General features: G+C 43.5%; 1 protein-coding gene and 2 long non-coding RNA genes across 6 annotated transcripts; 2 read left to right on the top strand and 1 right to left on the bottom strand.

Annotated features, from left to right (window-relative positions):
- Positions 1-284: 284 nt before the first annotated feature.
- Positions 285-22,031, bottom strand: LOC109875976 (secretory carrier-associated membrane protein 5). 4 transcript variants are annotated; one of them, XM_020468434.2, is made up of 7 exons: positions 21,584-22,031; positions 7,756-7,831; positions 7,312-7,431; positions 4,828-4,984; positions 4,336-4,437; positions 2,731-2,848; positions 285-582 (listed from the first exon to the last, which is right to left on the bottom strand). In XM_020468434.2, the coding sequence occupies exons 2-7, from the start codon at positions 7,760-7,762 to the stop codon at positions 385-387; spliced, it is 702 nt and encodes a 233-aa protein (XP_020324023.1). In that variant the 5' UTR covers positions 7,763-7,831; positions 21,584-22,031; the 3' UTR covers positions 285-384. The 4 variants fall into 4 exon arrangements, 3 of the variants coding, with proteins under 3 accessions (XP_020324023.1, XP_020324024.1, XP_020324022.1); XM_020468435.2 differs by lacking the exon at positions 21,584-22,031 and adding an exon at positions 13,635-13,737; XM_020468433.2 differs by lacking the exon at positions 21,584-22,031 and adding an exon at positions 12,922-13,081.
- LOC116356329 (uncharacterized) lies at positions 8,089-10,297 on the top strand. Its single transcript, XR_004204827.1, has 3 exons — positions 8,089-8,272; positions 9,160-9,316; positions 9,540-10,297. It is a non-coding gene; the product is annotated as an uncharacterized LOC116356329 (long non-coding RNA).
- Positions 13,147-22,036, top strand: LOC116356327 (uncharacterized). The gene is made up of 2 exons (XR_004204825.1): positions 13,147-13,264; positions 19,140-22,036. It is a non-coding gene; the product is annotated as an uncharacterized LOC116356327 (long non-coding RNA).
- Positions 22,037-23,292: the final 1,256 nt, after the last annotated feature.

Genomic DNA, 23,292 nt, shown 5'->3' with positions numbered 1-23,292 from the left:
CTATATCTCCCCACCCTCCCCTCCGGCTATATCTCCCCACCCTCCCCTCCACCCTGGCTATATCTCCCCACCCTCTCCTCCACCCTGGCTATATCTCCCCCTCACCTCCACCCTGGCTATATCTCCTCCCCTCCTCCACCCTGGCTATATCTCCTCCCCCTCTCCCCCTCCCCCCTGACTATATCTCACTCTCCCCTCCACCCTGGCTATATCTCACTCTCCCCTCCACCCTGGCTATATCTCACCCTCCCCTCCACCCTGGCTATATCTCACCCTCCCCTCCACCCTGGCTATATCTCACCCTCCCCTCCACCCTGGCTATATCTCACCCCCCCTCTCACACTCCCCCCCATCTCCCACCCTGACACTCTCCTCCACCCTGCCCTACATGCCCGGGTCGTCGTAGTTGTAGGTGGGTGCCTGTGAGTACTGGGGTTGTTGCTGCTGCATGGCTCCCTGCGCCACCCCTACAGCGGCCTGCTGCGCCGCCTGCTGGACGTGAGGGTTCTTCCAGGCCCCGGTGGTCCACTCCTCCTGTGCTTTACTCATACTGCCCCCAGTGCCACGGTACATGTTGTGCACCTGGAGAGAGTCAGAGAGATGGTATTAGAGTGAGTTATATTACTGTAGCTAGTGTGTGAGAGAGACGTACAGAATACTGGCCCGGTGCCACGGTACATGTTGTCAGGGAGACATGGTGTGTGAGTTATATTACTGTAGCTAGTGTGTGAGAGACGTACAGAATACTGGCCGGGTGCCACGGTACATGTTGTCAGGGAGACATGGTGCTTGAGTTATATTACGGCAAGTAATACAGAGGTCTTGAGAATGAATACGGTCTTTTCTCTCCTAGAGAAAAACATATTTTTTGTTGATGTTTTGTGTCTTCTCACTTTTCTTTATTTCACTTGTTTTGGCAATGTAAACATGTTTCCCATGCCAATAAAGCCCTTTCAATTGAACTGAATAGAGAGAGAGAGAGAGCGAGAAAGTCAAACAGAGGACAGAGAGAAAGAGTACTGTCCTTCAGTGCAACGGTACATGTTTTGTGCGTGGAGAGAGAGAAAGAACAAAATAGTGTGAGAGACATACAGACATACAGTCAGGTCCAAAATTATTGGCACCCTTGATAAAGATAAGCAAAAACACTATAAAATAAATAATTAAAATACTGAGCTACATTGTGTGTGCAAAAAAAATGGGAAACTCATATTTTATACAATTGCTCAGAAAAATTGATTTTAACAAGGGCAAAACAATTATTGCCACCCCTGTACCCCAGAACCCTCCCCTTGGTAGGATAACGACACAGAGCTTTTTTTCTAAAATCTTTAATGAGTTGGAGAACACATTGGGAGGAATCTTAGACCATTCCTCCATACAGAATCTTTCCAGATCCTTGATATCCTATGTATGCACTTATGGACTGCCTTCTTTCATTCAAACCACCGGTTTTCAATGGGGTTTCGATCATGGCTGGAAACTGAGATGGTTATTGCAAAATTTTGATTTTTGTGGTCAATTAACCATTTCTTTGTGGATCGCGATGTGTCCTTGGGGGTTATTGTCTTACTGGAAGATACACTTGTGGCCATGTTTCAACCTTCTAGCAGAGGCAACCAGGGTTTATAAATGTCCTGGTACTGTGTAAAGTTCATGATGCCGTTGACCTTAACAAGAGCCCCAAGACGGAAGCAAAATAGCCCCATAACATCAAAGATTTATTACCATATTTTACAGTAGATAGAGGGTATTTTCTTCCCTATTTGCATATCATTTGATATAAATAAATAAATAAATGCCAATACTTTTGGACCAGACTGTATATAATACTGGCCCCGGTGTCACGGTACATGTTGTGGACCTGGAGAGAGTCAGGGAGAGATTGAGATGATGTTAGAGATTCATATTACTGCTTGTCAAACAACAAAAGGTAAAAAGTCAGACCAGGCCAAAACAAAAAAATTATCCAACGTCCCCATCAACTCTGGTGTGGACCTGCACGAGTCAGAGATATTTTTTTAATAAAAAAAAAAAAAAACTGGGGCATTAACTAACATTTCAGTGTTCAAACATCAATGAGGGGTTAAATGTGCCCCGAGTTAGCAAAAGGGATTTTTTTTTTTTACCGCCAGTCCTTGAGATTTTGTGAGTCATATTACAGCCAAGTCAAACTAAAGTCGCAGGAAATAAATACTGTCTTTGCTCTAAATAAGATCGGATCTCCTGTTACTATAGCAACCCATCAGATAGTTGTCCTCCGCAGGATACAGACTTACAGATTTTTTTTCTAGAACGCATGGTCAGAGGGCCCGGAACATAATTGCAAATAATTAGTAGACTGCAAATTGACCACAAGAAGCCCAAACAGATATAATATTTGACTAAAACATAATCATTACTTAGATATGTATACAATCAAATACTGTATATCTCTATTATTTGTGGGAATAATTTGTTACAGATTTCCTACATTTTAAATCACTTGGAACAGATTTGCTGGTGTTTTTAGTCTTATGTCCAACGACTAAAAAAAACAAAAAAAAAAAAACTTGGGGGACCAATAAAATCACCCACAGGCAAAATTCATCCCGCAATCCTGCCAGTTGGGGACCCCTGACATACAGTAACATGAACCACACATTTCACATAGTTACTAGAGTTGCATTTTACTGTAGTCAGAGTGAGAAAAGTGATCGGTACTGCTGAAGTGTAAAGTGTATATTGTACCTTGGTGAGCCCGGTGAAGGAGAGGACAGCCATGGCAGTGAACATGATGGTGGGGATCAGCATGACAACAGCAGAACCTATATTGGTGCTGAAGAAGGTGATGGTAGCCAGCCAGCCACTAGAGGAAGGAAGGAGAAGAAGAAACAAGTGGAGGACTGTTCTAAGGCAGGGTTCCCTAATGGTAACAATACAATTAAACAGTAGGCCAATGGCCGACAATCAGGTCAATCAATAAAATAGTTTAGCCCTTTTTACATCAACTGTTGTCACAAAATGGTTAACCCGGCCAAGACCCCATTAAAGAGCACCGACATTGGCAAGGAAAAGCTCCCTAGAAGGAAGAAACCTTAAGAGTGACCAGACTCAGAGGCCATTCCTTTTACAGCCAATAATTTAAAACGTTTATTTATTTTTTAACTGACGTTTTGGCCATCAGTGTAGGGCTAGGCGGTATACTGTATTTTACTACATACCCCAGTATTGATGCATTGACCGGTTTGGGTTTTACTTTAACTTCTATGGCGGTATTTGAATGTTTGGTTTGTTAAATGTGATACGCAGTGTGTAACGTACATTGTTAAAGTTTACTCCGCTACCTCGAGTCATCTCTCTCTCCACGCCGCTTCAACAGATCTAGTCCCGCCCCGTCACTCAAGGAGCGCATTTGTTGTTGCTTGACCACGAGACACTTTTGTTCAGTCTACATGGTCAATGCAGCACACACTATATCAATGTTGTTACCAATTTGATCTGAATATAAATCCACAAGCGTTCTATAATTACAATATTCATTTGTGTTTCTTACATCTGCAAATAGCTCGTTTTTATTTTCTTAGCAAGGTAAGCTAAATCGTGTTAGCCACTAATGCTAATCGCTAGTTAGCTGGCTATAAAAGTACAGAGTCAGCGCAAACGTAGCTAGCTAATACAGCCTGATACCAGTGCTGGTGGAGGCCTAAATCAGCATTTTGTTTGTGCAACAGTATCTTCTAAATCAATGAAAAATAGGCAAAGCATGTATATGTTGGCTATATGAATAAAGATTTAATGTAGCCAAAGATTATAGGGTCCCCTAGGAAACACTGAACATCACTTTGGTTCCTAACCTATCACAATAACACGTCCATGGCATTTTCCTTCGTTGTCATGTCAACCACTGTATTCAAAGTACCCACTATTATTTATATTCTAACTATAGAATTATAATAAACATTCCAAAAGTTCACACAAGTGTTTTGATCTAAATCGCAATTTCAACATTTGGTTAAATATAAGGCCTAGTTATTTTGTCCATATCATGGCAGTGTGGAAATTATCTCAAATGAGTGCAGGAAAGGCTACATTTGATTGAAATGCAGGAAATTATATTAGGTTGAAGTTGAATTGAACTGTATAAACCAATCAGAATGGAGAAAGACTCATTGAAATAATTTAGAATATGTGTTGCCACTGTAGGGTCACGCACTAATAAAGCAAATTTAGAATTTTTATTAATCAAAAACATAAAATATCATCAATGAAAAAAAACTAAAAACCATACTTAGGCAATATCGCCCAGCCCTATGTCAATGGCCTTCATCAGACTGAACCAGGCTCCATCCTTACCAGACGCCCCAGCCTGGGATGCCTATACACTGAATGATGCTGATCACCACCTGGGCCATGAACACGAAGAAGAACGCCATGAAGTTGAACGAGCTGTCAGTCCTAAAAATGGGGGAGAAGAGAAGTAAATCTAGTCAGAAATCCAGGATTTAACCTACTGTGGAAATGGTCTACTGTAACTTGACTGACGTCCTCTCTGCCTCATGAGAACTTAACACACGATGTCAGAAGTGGACTCCAGATGTATGAGCTACGTTGTTGCCCCATCACCTTCTCATTAAACATGTACTGTACGTTAACTTTAATCACTTCTCTCCGCCTCATCCATGACAGTATAACGTAACATAAGGGTGCGTGCGTTGAGTAAGACAGAACGGTGTTCAACATTTATTTCAATGGAATGATCAGTACTGTTACTGAACGACCAAACTTTGGCAAAATGTTGAACCGAAATGAACGCACCCCAGGTGTCAGAAAGAAGGATGTACTTACTTGAAGGCCTTGTAGATGGGTCTGAACCAGCACACGTAGGAACAGGGGGTGAACAGGATGAGCCACAGAATGGCCATGCCAAAGTTAGTGGCTCCACCCCCGCCGCACATCCACGCCAGGCAGCCAATCAGATTGACCGCCAAGGTGGCACTGTTAACTGTAACAATAACCGGTGTGGGGGAGGGGGGTTAAATAACTATATTAATGGTCGACTTTGCATTATTTGAACTGCTGCAGCATTGGTCATGTTCATTAGGGCATGCAATGGAAATGGGAAAAAGGAACACCACAGTCTGTTATTGGATGATTCATCTAGCAAAGTAGCAAAGTTTAATTGGTTACTTCAGATTTGTATAGGAGTCTGCAGAGACAGTAACGGTAGCTTTATGTATAGAGTCTACAGAGACAGTAACGGTAGCTTTATGTATGGGAGTCTACAGAGACAGTAGCTTTATGTATGGGAGTCTACAGAGACAGTAACGGTAGCTTTATGTATGGGAGTCTACAGAGACAGTAGCTTTATGCATGGGAGTCGACAGAGCCAGTAACGGTAGCTTTATGTATGGGAGTCGACAGAGCCAGTAACGGTAGCTTTATGTATGGGAGTCGACAGAGCCAGTAACGGTAGCTTTATGTATGGGAGTCTACAGAGACAGTAACGGTAGCTTTATGTATGGGAGTCGACAGAGCCAGTAACGGTAGCTTTATGTATGGGAGTCGACAGAGCCAGTAACGGTAGCTTTATGTATGGGAGTCGACAGAGCCAGTAACGGTAGCTTTATGTATGGGAGTCGACAGAGCCAGTAACGGTAGCTTTATGTATGGGAGTCTACGGAGACAGTAACGGTAGCTTTATGTATGGGAGTCTACAGAGCCAGTAACGGTAGCTTTATGTTTGGGAGTCTACAGAGACAGTAACGGTAGCATTATGTATGGGAGTCTACAGAGCCAGTAACGGTAGCATTATGTATGGGAGTCTACAGAGACAGTAACGGTAGCATTATGTATGGGAGTCTACAGAGACAGTAACGGTAGCATTATGTATGGGAGTCTACAGAGACAGTAACGGTAGCTTTATGGTTTAGAATCTGAGATATAAAAGGAAAGATCTCTATGACCAAGTTATGGTCTGCTTCTTTTTTTTGTATATATTTATTTAACGAGCCAAGTCAATAAATAAAAATAACACCATAGAGGGCATCATTTGGGACTTTCTAAAAACTAAAGCAATCAGCTATCCATTCAACACACAATACACTGACTAGTAGGCTAAGAGGCACAAACTAAACATGACCTATTTCTGTATTTAAACTTACTTTTATATTCCCCCCCCCCTCCGGCCTGAGTGATAATGAAATGAAAATGACAAATGAAAAAGGTATACATATCAGCCACATATAAAAGATGATGATTGAACTATTAGCTTCATGTTCAGTTATTGTTGTCAGGTTAAATGGTATAGAGATGGGAGGCTTTAAACTAGTGGAAGATGATTGTGATGGAAAAAAAAGACAAAACATCATTATTGGATGGATGCCTATATGTCACAAATCAGCTATACCAGCCTTCCTGCTACTGTATACCTGTGTTTCCTCATATTATTTTGGGTAAAAAAAACACACACAGGTGATGTTAAAAGGAAGGTCAAACAGTAGCAGATGAGGCTCTTAAAAGTTTACCGGTATGTCGTCCACTTTAGTGATCTACACATTAAATACAGTATGTAAATGGATTTGTTAAGAGTGAGCCAGTGGTGCCCGGTACGCAGTATATACCTCTAATATTCTACCGGCATCTCTTTGAAGAATATTAGCTGTGATACATGATGGCATTTGAAATATAAAGAGTACCTTTTGAACATTTGAAGCTGGTTTACCCACACACCCAAATTTAGCCAAGTTCAGGACCGGACCTAAAAGCATTGTCAACGGAAAATGCCATATAAGAACTAGCTTTGCTATATCTATGTCTGGGAAACCAGTCCAGATGCCTCAGTCTCTAATCACAGGGTGTCTTCCAAATGTCACCCTGTTCCCTATACATGTATACTACTTAGTTTGGACCAGAAACCCTTAGCTTGGATCAGAAACCCTTAGCTTGGACCAGAAACCCTTAGCTTGGACCTGAAACCCTTAGCTTGGACCTGAAACCCTTAGCTTGGACCTGAAACCCTTAGCTTGGACCTGAAACCCTTAGCTTGGACCTGAAACCCTTAGCTTGGACCTGAAACCCTTAGCTTGGACCTGAAACCCTTAGCTTGGACCTGAAACCCTTAGCTTGGACCTGAAACCCTTAGCTTGGACCTGAAACCCTTAGCTTGGACCTGAAACCCTTAGCTTGGACCTGAAACCCTTAGCTTGGACCAGAAACCCTTAGTTTGGACCAGAAACCCTTAGTTTGGACCAGAAACCCTATGTGCCCTGGTTAAAAGTAGTGCATGACAAAAACAATAAAAAGGTGCCATTTGAGATCAGCAACACTCACAGATCCATAGGTAGTACAGCTTCTTGCACATGGAACGGTGTACATCTGGGATCTCGTTAAAATCCTGATAGAAACATGGCCTCAGAGGGATGAAGCGAGGCAGGGGAGGGAAATTGTTTTCTGCGAAAAAAGAAAAGAAAAGGACAAAGCTATCACGTTGATGTTGCTGGTAATTCCCTTTAATTAGTCAGATCTTGAACGAAAACAATATATTATTTTGGGTTGAAGTACAGGTCATTGAACCTGATCAAGACAACATTTGTACTTGATTAATAAAATATTACTGTTAAGCAATGTGCAGTCATACTACAATTATATGATAATAACATGCTTATACCTTTTTAAAAAGTCATAATTCAATACACACAGAAGTCACACTAAAAAAATCTCTACTATGATGATATCCTTGTATGAATGAGATCATTAAAATCAGTTATAACCTACCTGCCATTACAACTGGATTTGACCCTCCAGTTGAAAATAATTATGATCCAACACCCAATTGCCTTGGAAATCAAAACTGAAAAGAATATAAAGTTGTATTAATCAAAGTATAATATCATGTGTTTTTGGCTATCTATCATAAAAAGCTATAAATTACCTTCATATTCAATCCAGAAACAAATTGGCTATACAACTTTTGCCTAAATCTTATGAAATGTCGATAGGACTATGAAAAACATTGAGTGGCCAATGCATGAGGAGGTACCTGTGAAATGACACCAAAACCGGCTGTCCCAGTGTCCCTCCCAGTGTGCTTTGCGCTCATATATAGCTAGCCCACCAGCTCCACGGCTACAATATGAGATTACAATGTAATGTGCAGCACTGCATGAAAAGCAACATTTCTGGGTGAAATCGGATCTGCTATATTCCCGTGAAATTTAAGGTGCCCGGTCGTGGGTGGGAATTTCCCAATTTGATTGTGGACTCCTGTAGACTTCCGCGCATCCGTGATATGGTAATTGTGTTATAGTCAATTCCCAATTATGCATTAATACGTTTCTGGAAATATCCAGACCGTGCACGTAAAGTAAAGTAAATTCTCAAATGCCACAGGCACGTACCTCTCAAACTCGTGTGTTGGAAGAGAAGCACCCCTGTGAAAAGAAGCCAACTCTCCATGTATCCATTGTTTATCTAACCTGTGATGAGTTTTCTAGTATTTTTTATGTATAATAAGGGTTTTGACCGAGTGAAAAACAAGTGAGATTCTCATTCATAAGAGTGTAGCTAAACTAAACTGGCTAACTTTGTAAATTAATGTAAATTAATGAGAACAAGATGGCGTCTCAGATTATTTTTAATTTCTGTTATAAATGTATTTATATACAAACAACACTAATTATATTTTCTAAGTTGACTTTTTATGAAATTTGTATCTAACTGTTGCATGCTAATTGCTAAGTGCTAACATTATCTAGCTCAGCGCTAGGCTTTTAGCTTATATTGTAGTTGGCTAGCTGTTCTTAGGATTTTGTTACATTTAACGTAATGCATGGGTGTATATATAGTGGTTTTGCACATTTATTGATAAATTAGCTAACACTAGCTAGCCCTGATGCATCATACATATGTAACAGTATAACTTTAGTCCGTCCCCTCGCCCATACCCGGGCTCGAACCAGGGACCCTCTGCACACATCAACAACTGACACCCAAGAAGCATCGTTACCCATCGCTCCACAATAGCCGCGGCCCTTGCAGAGCAAGGGGAACCACTACTTCAAGGTCTCGAAGCGAGTGACGTCACCGATTGAAACGCTACCAGCGCGCACCACCACTAACTATCTAGCCATTTCACATCCATTACACTCACTCCCCTTTTGACGACCTCCTTTTCCGCAGCAACCAGTGATACGGGTCACGGCACCAATGTAACAGTATGACTTTAGTCCGTCCCCTCACCCATACCCGGGATCGAACCAGAGCAAGGGGAACCACTACTTCAAGGTCTCAAAGCGAGTGACGTCACAGATTGAAACACTACCAGCGCGCACCACCGGTAACTAACTAGCCATTTCACATCCGTTACACATACACACCTAGTAAGACATATATTTTTGCAAAGGCAATTAGCTAATAAAGTAGATTCTTCTAGAGATTGTGTAAATGTTACAACTCAATTCAACAAAGATAACACTTTTGCATTCTCTCTGAAGAGTGGGAATATGAATATGCACGACTTGAGATTTGTGCGTTTGTTTACTGTGTTCTATTGGGTCTAGACGCACGGTGGAGAGTGCTTGCAGAGGATGAGAGACATTTGGAGAGAAGTTAATGTGGACCGGATGAGCGATGAGGAAGATGGCCTGCAAAACAGCAAACCAGTGTGGTTCGTCAAGCCCCCCTACTTCCGGAATGAGGTGCTCATTGAACGTAGTCAAGAACAACAGAGCCCCTTGGAGAAGGACCAGAGCTACTTGGCGAGCCACACCGCACGGATCATGTCTGGGGAGTTTTCAACAAGGCAACCTATATCCCACGGACCCCTCAAATATCAACACTATAGCTACCCCAATGGAGGCTCACCCTGGACCAAGCATTGACTCCTGTCAGTAGTGTGTTAAAAAATATATTTTTTAACACTTTTGTTGATCTTTGAATAGGCTTGTTCATATTCCTCTAAATGAGGTATACCCCCTTTAACCCATGTAAGCAGAGAAGTACATCATTCAAAATTAAAGTGTGTTCAAAAGAATCGAGCAGAGTACTGGCAGGAGTCATCCAGCTTAGCCTAGGGCTAGTCTCCATGGATCTTACTTTAGTTTCAGGCCCTGTTTAGCCTATGCAGATGCTATTACCCACTTTCTTCTAGTCAACTAAAACGTCATCCTTCAAGAAGTGTATTTGTGTGTTTTATTCAAGGAACTAAAGAGTTGTTTTAGTATAGCGATGTCATGAGGTGCTGGAAAAACCTTGCTTGAATTTTATTTCTGAAAAGGTGTCGGAACTCAGTTGTGATAATAAAAAATTATGAAAAGTAATTTAATTCAATCCTAATTGACTCATTCTTTAAATAATGAATAGTTTATTTTTATATATACACCAGTGACAGCTACTAAGGCAAGCTACCAACGACTAGCATAAGCTTTCGGTGTGTGTGCGTGTGGGGAGGGTAAGTATGTGCAACCTTAAGCAAGCGCACGGCCATTTACTGACATTTATGGAAGAGACATGGGCGTACGTGGACAGATGTATTGCAACTGATGTCAAAGGCATGCACTGGAATTTCAAGATGTGTCCTGGTAAGTGGGTGGATGTGTCTGGACCCGATTCACTGAACTGTTGACGGTGTTATCGGAGATTTACGGGACCAAACAATGTTGGACACGTGCCTGCTAATTTTCAGAAACGGTACGTTTTTAAACGGACTTGTGCACTGGATGGTTCGACCCGTAAATGTGCATTTTCATGCAGTGACATGTTACTTCAATGATGCATCAGACAAGCCTTTTAAAAATACGACCCATACTTTAATGGAGGGATACAGTGCATTCGGAAAGTATTCAGATCCCTGGACTTTTTTCACATTTTGTTACGTTACAGCCTTATTCTAAAATGGATGAAATTGTTTTCCCCCCTCATCAATCTATACACAATACCACATAATGAAAAAGCAAAAACAGATTAAAAAAAAAATATATATATATCACATTTACATTAGTATTCAGACCTTTTACTCTGTACTTTGTTGAAGCACCTTTGTCAGCGATTACAGCATCGAGTCTTCTTGGGTATGACGCTACAAGCTTGGAACACCTGTACTTGGGGAGTTTCTCCCATTCTTCTCTGCAGATCCTCTCAAGCTCTGTCAGGTTGGATGGGGAGCGTCGCTGCACAGCTATTTTTAGGTCTCTCCAGAGATGTTTGATCGGGTTCAAGTCCGGGCTCTGGCTGGGCCACTCAAGGACATTCAGAGACTTGTCCCGAAGCTACTCCTGCGTTGTCTTGGCTGTGTGCTTATGCTGTCCTGTTGGAAGATGAACCTTCGCCCCAGTCTGAGGTCCTGAGCGCTCTGGAGCAGGTTTTCATCAAGGATCTCTTTACTTTGCTCCGTTCATCTTTCCCTCGATCCTGACTAATCTCCCAGTCCCTGCCGCAGAAAAACATCCCCACAGCTTGACGCTGCCACCACCATGCTTCACCGTAGGGATGGTACCAGGTTTCCCACAGACGTGACGCTTGGCATTCAGGCCAAAGAGTTCAATCTTGGTTTCATCAGACCAGAGAATATTGTGTCTCATGGTCTGAGTCTTTAGGTGTCTTTTGGCAAACTCCAAGCGGGCTGTCATGTGCTTTTTACGGAGGAGTGGCTTCCATCTGGCCACTCTACCATAAAGGCCTGATTGGTGGAGTGCTACAGAGATGGTCTTTTTGGAAGGTTCTCCCATCTCCACAAAGGAACGCTAGAGCTCTGTCAGAGTGACCATCTGGTTCTTGGTCACCTTCCTGACCAAGGCCCTTCTCCCCCGATTACTCAGTTTGGCCGGGCGGCCAGCTCTAGGAAGAGTCTTGGTGGTTCCAAACTTTTTCCATTTCAGAATGATGGAGGCCACGGTGTTCTTGGGGACCTTCAATGCTGCACAAATGTTTTGATGCCTTTCCCCAGATCTGTGCCTCAACACAATCCTGTCTCGGAGCTCTACGGACAATTCCTTCAAACCTAATAGCTTGGTTTTTGCTCTGACATGTGAAACCTTCTATAGACAGGTGTGTGCCTTTCCAAATCATGTCCAATCAAATGAATTTACCACAGGTGGACTCCAAGTTGTAGAAACATCTCAAGGATGATTCAATGGAATCAGGATGCACCTGAGCTCAAGTCTCATAGCAAAAGGTCTGAATACTTATGTAAATAAGGTATTAACAAAAACCTGTTTTCGCTTTGTCATTATTTGGGTAGTGTGTAGATTGATGAGGAAAATAATTTATTTAAATCCTAAATCAGAAACATAACAAAATGTGGAAAGAGTAAAAGGGTCTGAATCATTTCCGAATGCACTGTACATTGTAGCCTACATAAGATTATTTAAAACCATTTTAATAATGCTTGACAGTGTGATGAAGAATATTTGCAGCTATCTCAATCATATTTTGACGACTGAAATAATCACATTTTGGCCCATTCAAAATGTGTCATGTCCATCAGAGGTTGAGTCTGTATGGATGAAGGGCATTTTCCCAGCATATATTTTTGCACCAAATAATACCATCATACTGATAATAAACGATGTTTTGAGAACACGAATCTATGCAATATGATGTGTTTTTTCCCCTTCCAATTCAGATTTGTTTTTCAGTTTAAAGGATGGGCAGGATGCAAGATGCCGCTGTTTGTATGCTACAATTGCATCGTGATGAGCACTACTGTCAATGGAGAAGCAGCGCCCTTCAGAGGAGTAGAGCCTAGCCTACGACATGATAAGGTATTTTTCAGCTGGACTCAATAAAACAAGTCTGACGTTTCTACCTTTCTTGCCGCATTTACATTCTATTTATGCACATTCTGTAAATCTGTAATTTGCTCAATCGTGTTACATAAACAGAATGAATGAATGGAATGGAAATAACACGGTATGGATTCGTTATAATGTTTTTATTTCTTACCTCCTTTTGTTTTCCCCACAAACCAGCAGTGCTGATACTATGCAACGTCTGTCAATTGCATTCTATGACGATATTCTTCACGAAACACAATAATACGCGCTTGTGAAATTAATCGAGAGACAGAAATTCAAAATTCGACTAAAATCAGAAATGTCTTCACCCACCGACAGCTTGGGAGTAGAACGCAATCACGTGACGTCACGTTTCTCCCCTCTCTCTCTTTTTACGCACGTACCGTTTGCACGAGGAACGGTTTGAGGAAACGGATTTGTTGCTGGCCAGAACCGAACAAACCACTTACTAGCAAGTACAGAATTTCTTTCTAAACCACTCCAATAAAAGTGTAAGTACCCAGTAAAATACTACTTGAGTGAAAGTCTAAAAGTATATTAAATGTTTTAAATGTAGTTAAGTAGCAAGTGTGGAAAAAGTCCATTCGCAGGTACGCGAAACATCAGCAGTTCTACCCTTGAGCAAGGCAATTAACCCCCAATACCAACTGCCCTTTCCCTTACATTGTAAGATAATTAATGTGCAATATTTTAGCTTAAAATTGATGTGTAATCTGTAGATGTGTTTGATAGCAGATGTAACAGCCTCACTTTATGAACTTGGCGGAGGTGTTGCTAACATTTACAATAGAAAATTTCAATTTACAAAAAGCCCCCCAACATTTTCATCTATTGAGCTTCTTTTATTTTAAAAATGTTTACCTTAATTTTGTAGTATGATCTAAAATAAAGACGCGCGACCACGAGGTTCTAGCTCCAGCTCCAGCCTGTTTATTGACCTAACCCTTGCATGTCCTACATAGGTACGGATGCCCCCAAGGGACATCCTACTACATCTTCCCCTCTCCCATGAACAAGAACTCAACATGCATAACTGAAATGCAATTTGGAAACCAGTATTATTCTCTAACATGCTACTTCCCATCCTGAAACCGTATGAAAGCATTAAATCACACAGTATGAACATTAACTTAGGTACAGTCTCTTTTTGCTGGGTATGTTCCCCAGCCGTATGTTTTCTCTTCACGTAACATAGTCTTTCAGCCACTCGGGTGGCTTCACATCCCGTTTTGGGCGCGCTTGTGGCTCTGTGAGCATTCTCTCTCCTTCACCCTCTTTTTGTGCATTTTCTGTGGCCTCGGTCTGTGTGGCTGGTAGATCTGGAAGAGCTCTGAGGTGTGTTTTGTTCCTTCGTACCTCTTCTGAGCCTGTGTCCTCCACATAGGAGCGTGGGGCATCCGCTTTCCTCAGCACTATTGCTGGTGTCTTTGAGTTTGTAATCCACACGCGTTGACCTTCGGTCAGCTCTGGCCTCTCCTTAGCACGGTGTCTCCGATTAAAAGTCTCCAGTTTGCGTTTGTTTCAGACGTTTGTCCCTCTCAGCGAAGGCCTTTCTGTTAGGCCATCTGGGTTTGAGCTGAGCCGGCGAGACAGGCAATGGGGAACGCAGCCTCCTGCCCATCAGGAGCTCGGCAGGCGACGGCCCATGATGCAGTGGTGTAACTCTGTAAGCTAACAGAGCCCTGTATGGATCCCTGTTCTTTTTCAGCAGTCCCTTGACTGCTTTCACAGCTCTCTCTGCCTCACCATTACTCTGTGTATGGTAGGGGCTACTGGTCACATGTATGAAGTCATATTCTGCGGGAAAAGCAGAAAAGGAGCTCGCAGAGAACTGGGGAGCGTTATCTGTAACCAGGACCTCAGCGACCCCTTGCCTGGGAAAAATAGACTTTAATCCATTGGTAACACCAGCTGATATGGTTATGGGTGTCTTTGCTATTTCAATGTATCTTGAGTAGTAATCTACCACTAGCAGATAAGTGTCATTTTTCCAATAGAACATCTCCGCCCCTACTTTTTGCCATGGCCGTTTTGGCAGCTCCGTTGCCATCATTGGCTCCGGATGACAAGGTTGACATTTTGTACAGACCTCACACTGGGCCACTAGCTTGGCAATCTGAGTGCTCAGACCCAGCCACCACATTGACTGTTGAGCCCTCAGTCTGCATTTGGTTATCCCCATGGGTCCATCATGCACTCTGTCGAGCATTTTTGGTTGTAGAGTCTCTGGGATAACTATCCGTTGTCCTTTCATGAGAAGGTCTCCATTACAGTGGAAGTCATGTTGGTGCACCCAATAGGGCTTCAGCAGCTGAGGCAGTTCCTCCTGCCTTGGCCATCCCTTTTTGCACTGCTGAACTATCTGTTGGCAGATGTGGTCTCGTTGTTGCTCCTTTGCAATCTGCTGCAGTTTGGTCTGAGATGCAGGTAGTCTGTCCCTTATTGCATTAATGGACACCTGTACCTCACCCTCTAGACATGGCTCCTCCTCTGATAATGGACGTTTAATTGGGGCCCTGGAGAATGCATCTGCTGTGATCAGTGCCTTCCCTGGCACATACACCATCTTGTAGGTGAACCTCAATAATTTGAGGCGGAAGCGCAGAACTCTGGGAGGCAAGTCGTCCAGTGCTTTTGTCCCTAATAGAGCCATCAGTGGTTTGTGGTCAGTCTCTGCTGTAAACTGCAGGCCAATAAGGTATTGGCTGAGCCTTTCACATGCCCATGTCATAGCCAACACCTCCTTCTCCACTTGAGCATATCTTTGCTCTGTGTCAGATAAGCTTCGGGAGATGTATGCTATTGGACGCCACTCCATGTTGTCCTGCATCTGTGTGAGGACCGCCCTTAGCCCAAAGGATGATGCATCTGTGTGAGGACCGCCCCTAGCCCAAAGGATGATGCATCCGCTGATACTTTTGTCTTAGCGTGGGGACGGTACTGGGCCAGCACTCTCTGTGAGGCCAGATCTCCTTTGATTTTGTCAAATGCTACCTGTTGCATGTGACCCCATGACCAGTCATTCTCTTTGGCTAGTAAGTCTCTCAGAGGTTTGGTTGTATCTGAGAACTGTGGGAGGAACTTACCCACATATGTGGCCATGCCTAAGAAGGTCCTGACTTCAGCCACATTCTGGGGTCTGGGAATATCTGTGATAGCGCTGATCTTCTCTGGGTCCGGCTCTATTCCAGCTGCACTGATTTTGTGTCCCAAGAACAAGACCTCTGATTGTGCAAAAGTGCATTTTTCATTGAGTGTCAGGCCAGTCTCCTGGAGTCAGGTCAGAACTGCTGTGAGCCTTACATCATGTTCTGCTCTGTCCCTTCCGCACACGAGCACATCGTCTGCGTGGACTATGACACCACTCAGCCCATCCAACAGCTGGGACATGCGTCTTTGGAAATGCTCAGGACCGATTCCAAATGGCAAAACAGTAACGGCCAAACGGTGTTATAAACGTTGTGAGTGCCCTACTCTCTGATGACAGCGGTATCTGCCAGAAACCTGAGCGGGCATCCAGCTTTGTGAGCCATCCAACTGAGCCAGTGACTGCTCCACTGATGGTAAGATGTGTCTCTCTCTGCAGAGTGCCTCATTCAATTTAGTCATGTCCACACAGATCCTTATTTCCCCATTGGCTTTTGGGACCACCACCATCCCTGCACACCAGTCTGTGGGACTCTCTATTTTAGACACCGCCCCAATGTCTTCCATCCTCCCCAACTCTTCCTTTACTCTGGCCAATAAAGGGATTGGCACCTGGCGGGGGGGGGGTGGTGGTAAGGGCATAGGAGACAGCATCCTCTTTCAGGTGGATTTTGTAGTCACCTTCTATCCTTCCTAGACCAGAAAACACTTGGGAATTTCTTTTTGAAAACCTCACCTGGGTCCTCCAGTTCGCTCACTCTCTCAATGAGTTGCAATGCTTCAATTGCTGGCAGCCCCAGCAACGGTCTGGCTAGAGAGTCAATGACGAAGACAAGCTGGATGGCACTTTTGTCTTTACTCTCCAGTTTGATCACCAAGGGCCCTACCACTGGTAAAATGTTATTACTGGGCCCGTACAGTTTTTTTGTTTGTAGAGAGCAAAGGTCCATCTCTGCTATAGCTATACAGCCTAGTTGGGATAGCTGTCACTGCTGCCCCAGTGTCTAGTTTAAATGACACAACCTCCCCATTGAGTTTAATGTCTGAATGCCAGCCAGTATTGTTTCCCTTTACTTCTCCCAGCAAGATGCTGTCCTGCTGTACCTCCTCTGAAACCTCATGCATTTGCTTTAATCGACAGACAGCTGAAAAGTGTCCTCTCCTGTGACATGTCCTGCATCCCAGCATCCTTTGCTGGGCACTCTTTCCATCTGTGTGGAAAGGGGATTTCCCACATTTGCGACAAACATTTGAACTGGCTACTGGTGCTGTCTGTGATTGTTTTCTCCACGTCTGTCTCTGTTATTTGTTCCCCTCCGTTGTTTTAGCTCTGTATAAAAATGCATGTATTTCCTCACTCTCTTCGTTCTGCAATGAGCTGCTGTCGAGCAGCATCGTCTGCTGTCTTTTTACTGTCTCACTCTGCCTAACCTGGTTTACAGCTTTGGACAAGGTAAGCTGGGAATCCAACTGTAACTTTTCAGAAAGTGATATATTTCTTATTCCGACTACAATCCAATCTCGGATCAGCTCTTCCCTGAGCGCGCCAAACTGACAATGTTCTGCTAGTTTGTGAACAGCTGTGATAAAACTGTCGGTGGTTTCACCCTGCTCCTGTTTGCGCATATTAAACCTAGCTCTCTCAAAAATAATGTTGTGTCTCCCTACAAAATGTGTTTCAAAACAGTCTTTAACAGCACTGTAGTTAAGTTTCTTTTCCTTGGTCAACGTTGAAACATTTAATATATCCTCGGCTTCATCACCCATAGAGTAGATCAGTGTATTAACTTGAAATGCCTCATTTTTCACGTTTAAGCCTGATGCTACCCTGTACCTTTCAAAGCGCCTGATCCATTTCGGCCGGTTTTGAATGTCCATACAAACAAAATTCTCCGGGGGACTAATGCGAAATCAGTCAGCACTAGCCACTGGCCTGTCCGTGTTGGCGCCGGAGCCCGTTGAACTTGGAGTCGCAAACCCTGAAATCCCGCCAGCTTCTTCCTCTTGCAACATGTTGCTTAGCAGTAGCTTAGTCCTTGCTCGTTAGCTAGCAAAATAATGATATGCGATATGCGCTGTTTTATCTCCAACACTGTGCCCCTCCCTGCTGTGAAACAGCCTGAATGTATGATTTACTTGGTACCTCCTTCACTTTTATGTGAATTTTAAAACCACTTCTGACACCATGTAGTATGATGTAAAATAAAGACGGGTGACCACGAGGTTCTAGCTCCAGCCTGTTTATTGACCTAACCCTTGCATGTCCTACATAGGTACGGATACCCCCAAGGGACATCCAACTACAAATTTAACTAGGCAAGTCAGTTATGAACAAATTCTTATTTTCAATGAAGGCCCAGGAACAGTGGATTAAATGCCTTGTTCAGGGGCAGAAGGACAGATTTGTACCTTGTCAGCTCGGGGATTTGATCTTGCAACCTTTCGGTTATTAGTCCAACGCTCTAACCACTAGGCTGCTGCCCCATTATTGACTGTTTTACTCCATGTGTAACTCTGTTGTTGAATGTGTCGAACTGCTTTGCTTTATCTTGGCCAGGTCGCAATTGTAAATGAGAACTTGTTCTCAACTTGCCTACCTGGTTAAATAAAGGTAAAATAAAATTGAAGACTCATCTCTTCAGTAGGTCCTATGATTGAGTGTAGTCTGGCCCAGGAGTGTGAAGATGAACGGAAAGGCACTGGAGCAACGAACTGCCCTTGCTATCTCTGCCTGGCCGGTTCCCCTCTCTCCACTGGGATTCTCTGTCTCTAACCCTATTACAGGGGCTGAGTCACTGGCTTACTGGTGTTCCTCCATGCCGTCCCTAGGAGGGGTGCGTCACTTGAGTGGGTTGAGTCACTGACGTGGTCTTCCTGTCTGGGTTGGTGCCCCCTCCTTGGGTTGTGCTGTGGTGGAGATCTTTGTGGGCTATACTCGGGCTTGTCTCGGGATGGTAAGTTGAAGGTTGAAGATTTCCCTCTAGTGGTGTGTGGGCTGTGCTTTGGCAAAGTGGGTGGGGTTATATCTTGCCTGTTTGGCCCTGTCCGGGAGGTATCATCGGATGGGGCCCTCCGGTCTCAGCCTCCAGTATTTATGCTGCAGTAGTTTGTGTCGGGGGGCTACGGTCAGTTTGTTATATCTGGAGTATTTCTCCTGTCTTATTCAGTGTCCTGTGTGAATTTAAGTATGCTCTTTCTCTCTCTTTCTTTCTCTCGGAGGACCTGAGCCCTAGGACCATGCTTCAGGACTACCTAGCATGATGACTTCTTGTTGTCCCCAGTCCACCTGGCCGTGCTCCAGTTTCAACTGTTCTGCCTGCGGCTATGGAACCCTGACCTATTCACTGTGATTACTATTATTTGACCCTGCTGGTCATTTCTGAACATTTGAAAATCTTGGCCATGTTCTGTTATAATCTCCACCTGGCACAGCCAGAAGAGGACTGGCCACCCCTCATAGCCTGGTTCCACTCTAGGTTTCTTCCTAGGTTTTGGCCTTTCTAGGGAGTTTTTCCTAGCCACTGTGCTTCTACACCTGCATTGCTTGCTGTTTGGGGCTTTAGGCTGGGTTTCTGTACAGCACTTTGAGATATCAGCTGATGTAAGAAGGGCTTTTATAAATACATTTGATTTATCAAAGCTGTGAGGAAGTGATGTAGTAAATACACAGACGCCCCCCCCCCCCCCTCCCGCCATAACATTATGCATTGCGGGGTTAAGCAGTGTTCGTCAGGCTGGCGTGAAAGTCTCTGGCGGCATTCCATACTCTTAACAGACACAGCCCTCAGCCCTCAAATTAAGTGGACACTTCTGATGACGTCTGACGAGTATATACACTTGCAGGGCAACGAGGAAGGGAGGGAGGAAGGAATTCATTTTAAATGGACAGCCCTTGCCCAGAAATTCGTCACTCGTTCATCCTGCGACGTTTGTGTTTTCAGCCACAGCTTGTGGGTGCTTTGTAACAGTATAACTTTAGACCGTCCCCTCGCCCATACCCGGGCGTGAACCAGGAACCCTCTGCACACACCAACAACAGTCACCCACGAAGCGTCGTTACCCATCGCTACACAAAAGCCACGGCCCTTGCAGAGCAAGGGGAACCACTACTTCAAGGTCTCAGAGCAAGTTGCGTCACCGTCACTATTTGGCGCGCACCGCTACTAAGCTAGCCGTTTCACATCCGTTACACTTTATATGCGCTACAGTCAATTATGACTGCATGTCTACTTATATTAACTATATAATCATTAATATACGCCTACTGTATGATAGCTAGAAAAGTTATTAGCTAACTAACGTTAGCCTGCCTAGTTGGAACTTCTGAAGGAATATTTTTTTTATTTCTACAATTTCCAAAGGCTAACCAAACAAAAACACTATTACTTTTACAAGACGTTTGTGCATTAGTAGGACCACTTCTACCTTATTTACATTTGGTTTTACTTACACTTGTCTGTTGACTCCATATTGACGTTGACGTTTTACATTTTTTGGCTGACTTTTCTTAGCGGATATACAATAATCTCGAATTGAATTATGGGACGTTTCAGGCCCCGAAGTGAACATAATTGTACACTCGCAAACTCCCATTAAAAATGAGGGCTGAGGTGCTTATGTTGCAAACTTCCTATGCTTGGCTAATCATTTGGATCGAAGACAAATATGGCCACCAGGATCCCCCCCCCCCCCCCAAGGGCATAAGGTGAGGGTAAGTGGACGAGGGTGTGTCTTGGATGAGTTTGAAACGCAGCCACTGCCTACTGGTGAGGGTAAGTGGAAGAGGGATTGCATTGGCGATAATGCACCATCACCAGTGTTGCCAACAAATTTTCAGGGTAAGTTGCTAGAGGCAGGCTGATTTGTTGCTAAAAGATGTTGTGATGTCATTGCGTGATAACGTAAAACTGCGTCATTACGTAGAATATATAATAACGTTACTCAAATTGACTGGCCATCTCGGCAAAACATATGATTTGACATTTGTTCAGGTACAGAATTGCACTCTTTTCTTTCCAATTTGATTGAGACATGTTGAATTATGTTGTAAGTTCTGCTCAAGATCAAACATTCGTGACCAACTATATTCATTGGGTTTGGCTTGTCCAACCCGTACTACTGCTGCTGCAGTCAGCCAACAATGATTTGCAATTTGCTGAAATTGCTGCTGGCCTGCTGCTGCCTGTGCACGAGCTGAGCACCTGCTGCTGACGTCACTCACAATGTACGTTTGCAGCCAGGCACGTGTGTTGTGACTGAGTGACAGAAAATAGTTTTCTGTATAATTTTGCGGGAAAATGTGTGCATTTTAGCGTTTGAGTCACTTTTCAAAAGTTGCTAAAAGTTCCAAATACATTTTTGAAAGTAGCTAAATTTGTTGGTAGGTGCTGTTTGGGAAAAAAAGTTGATAAATCTAGCAACAAAATTGCTAAGTACGCATCACTGACCATAACACGTTGGATGCCAACCGCCGACAAGTAACCAATATAAATATAAAGAGGGGTTCCTGCAGATGCAGGAATGGTCCTCAATTCCACCATAAAGATCTGGACTGTAAGCATGAGCACTTAGCTGAGCATGCTATAACACATTAACTTCGGCATATTAACTGTAGCTGTCTATCACACATTGCTCAACAGGAAGCATCTCCCAATTGAACTTACACAAACATGCTGATGTCTCCACTCACAGCACATAGACAGGAACTGGCTCGACCACAACACCTTAATCAGCAGTATCGGCCAAAGCCTGACCTTGTGAAAACAGGAACACACATACATTAAGACACACAAACTCATTGCACACATAAGCTGCATAAGATAAATGTATCTAGGACACACACACACACCCTGGACTCAGGAAAACAACAAGGACATTAAGCAACAGCTGAAGCATGGGCTGCAGGAGCCAATCAGCAGAGGCTACGCCTGGACCTGATCCAACCAGAGAACCAGGACTTCAAGACTCAACCTACTTTCTGTGCTGTATAAAACATGTAAACAAACTGTATTAGGGGCTCTCCCTCTTCTAGCTCACTCGGAGTTACTAGAAAGAGCCCGTGCACGCTGTGCCAAATATCTTCACTCTGAATAAACTGTCGCTTGTCATACAATCTACTACTTCGTCTGAATCGATCCTTGACCGGCTCACCCACCTGCACATTCCATTTATCAACAGGACCTCTGAGCAGATCACACAATAAACTGACAACCACTCTTTATTTTTTTAATTTCACCTTTATTTAACCAGGTAGGCTAGTTGAGAACAAGTTCTCATTTTCAACTGCGCCCTCTCCCTCTCTCTCAATTATATTTCAATTACTTGATTGTCATGACGTAACAATGTACATATTGCCAAATTATACTTTGGAAATGGAATTATTTCAATATGGATATGGATAATATCAACAATCATAGAGACATTGTTTATCTCAAGAAACAGCCCATGCAAAAACAGAGACACATTTCCTGTAAAATACACTGTGGGACTGTTCCAACAGTCAAACCTAAAATACCACCTCTGCGTGATTAACCACTCAACTCGAGCCTACCTACCCATTTGCAGTTCAGTAATTCCTTGTCATTAACCCCTACAGATCTGATAGATGCCACTCTGCATTACCACTGAGCTAGTCTACAGCTAGGTACTGTGCCTCAGACTCAACAGTAAAGTGGGCTATCCTCAGAGCCTAGCCTGTGCTGCCTTGCACTTTGTTGTAGGGTACTTTTCCATTGGTATTTACACTCCCCCAACCCAAAATAAAAATACATTCTTTTTTGGTATGCTTTTTTTTGCCATGGGGCAGAGGGAGAAAAATGTAGTTTAATAGCTAATTTCATGCTATTTTACACATTTGCCATGAGACTGTTGCTGTTTTAATGCTCAGTGATTATTGTAAGATGAGGCAATCAAATATATTTTGATAGTATCAGCCATCACACCATGTAAAGGAACAAACTCCTAATTATTATTTTCTTCATAAAATACAAATCAAATGTAGGAGAGTGCCAAGGACCCAACCTGGCACGTTTTTCTCCCGTACACAACCGGCAGGAAGCGGGGGAGACACGGTCTAACAAGCGATGTCGCTAGCTAGGTAGTTATCACATGGTGTCGCCCCAGCCTCCTGTCTGCTGTGCTTGCGGGAGGCGGGGGGCGACCGGTAGACAGTGTCCTTATCCCCCCTTGTCGTGCACTGTTTTCCCGCAGGTATGTTAACGTCTGTGAGGGCAGGAGGGAGTGAAAAAACTCAGGTAATACTTTTATTTCCCTTTTGACCCACATTCAAAAGAGTGCAAAAACGCCCCGAATTATGGGCTGCAGTTACACTATTGGAATCGGTTAGCTACTGCCACTGGTTCTGACTAGAGGA

This window comes from Oncorhynchus kisutch, linkage group LG22, assembly GCF_002021735.2.
Source record: "Oncorhynchus kisutch isolate 150728-3 linkage group LG22, Okis_V2, whole genome shotgun sequence".
NCBI lineage: Eukaryota > Metazoa > Chordata > Actinopteri > Salmoniformes > Salmonidae > Oncorhynchus > Oncorhynchus kisutch.
Note: the sequence above shows the minus strand (reverse complement) of the source record. Positions and strands in the feature narration are given on the sequence as shown.

What these genes read in the sequence shown, in the direction of transcription:
- LOC109875976 (XM_020468434.2), bottom strand. An exon ending in CCCATCTACAAGGCCTTCAA is followed by an intron (nt 4,438 to 4,827) that starts GTAAGTACATCC and finishes CCCCATTTTTAG; the next exon opens with GACTGACAGCTCGTTCAACT. An exon ending in ATCCCAGGCTGGGGCGTCTG is followed by an intron (nt 2,849 to 4,335) that starts GTAAGGATGGAG and finishes TCCTTCCTCTAG; the next exon opens with TGGCTGGCTGGCTACCATCA.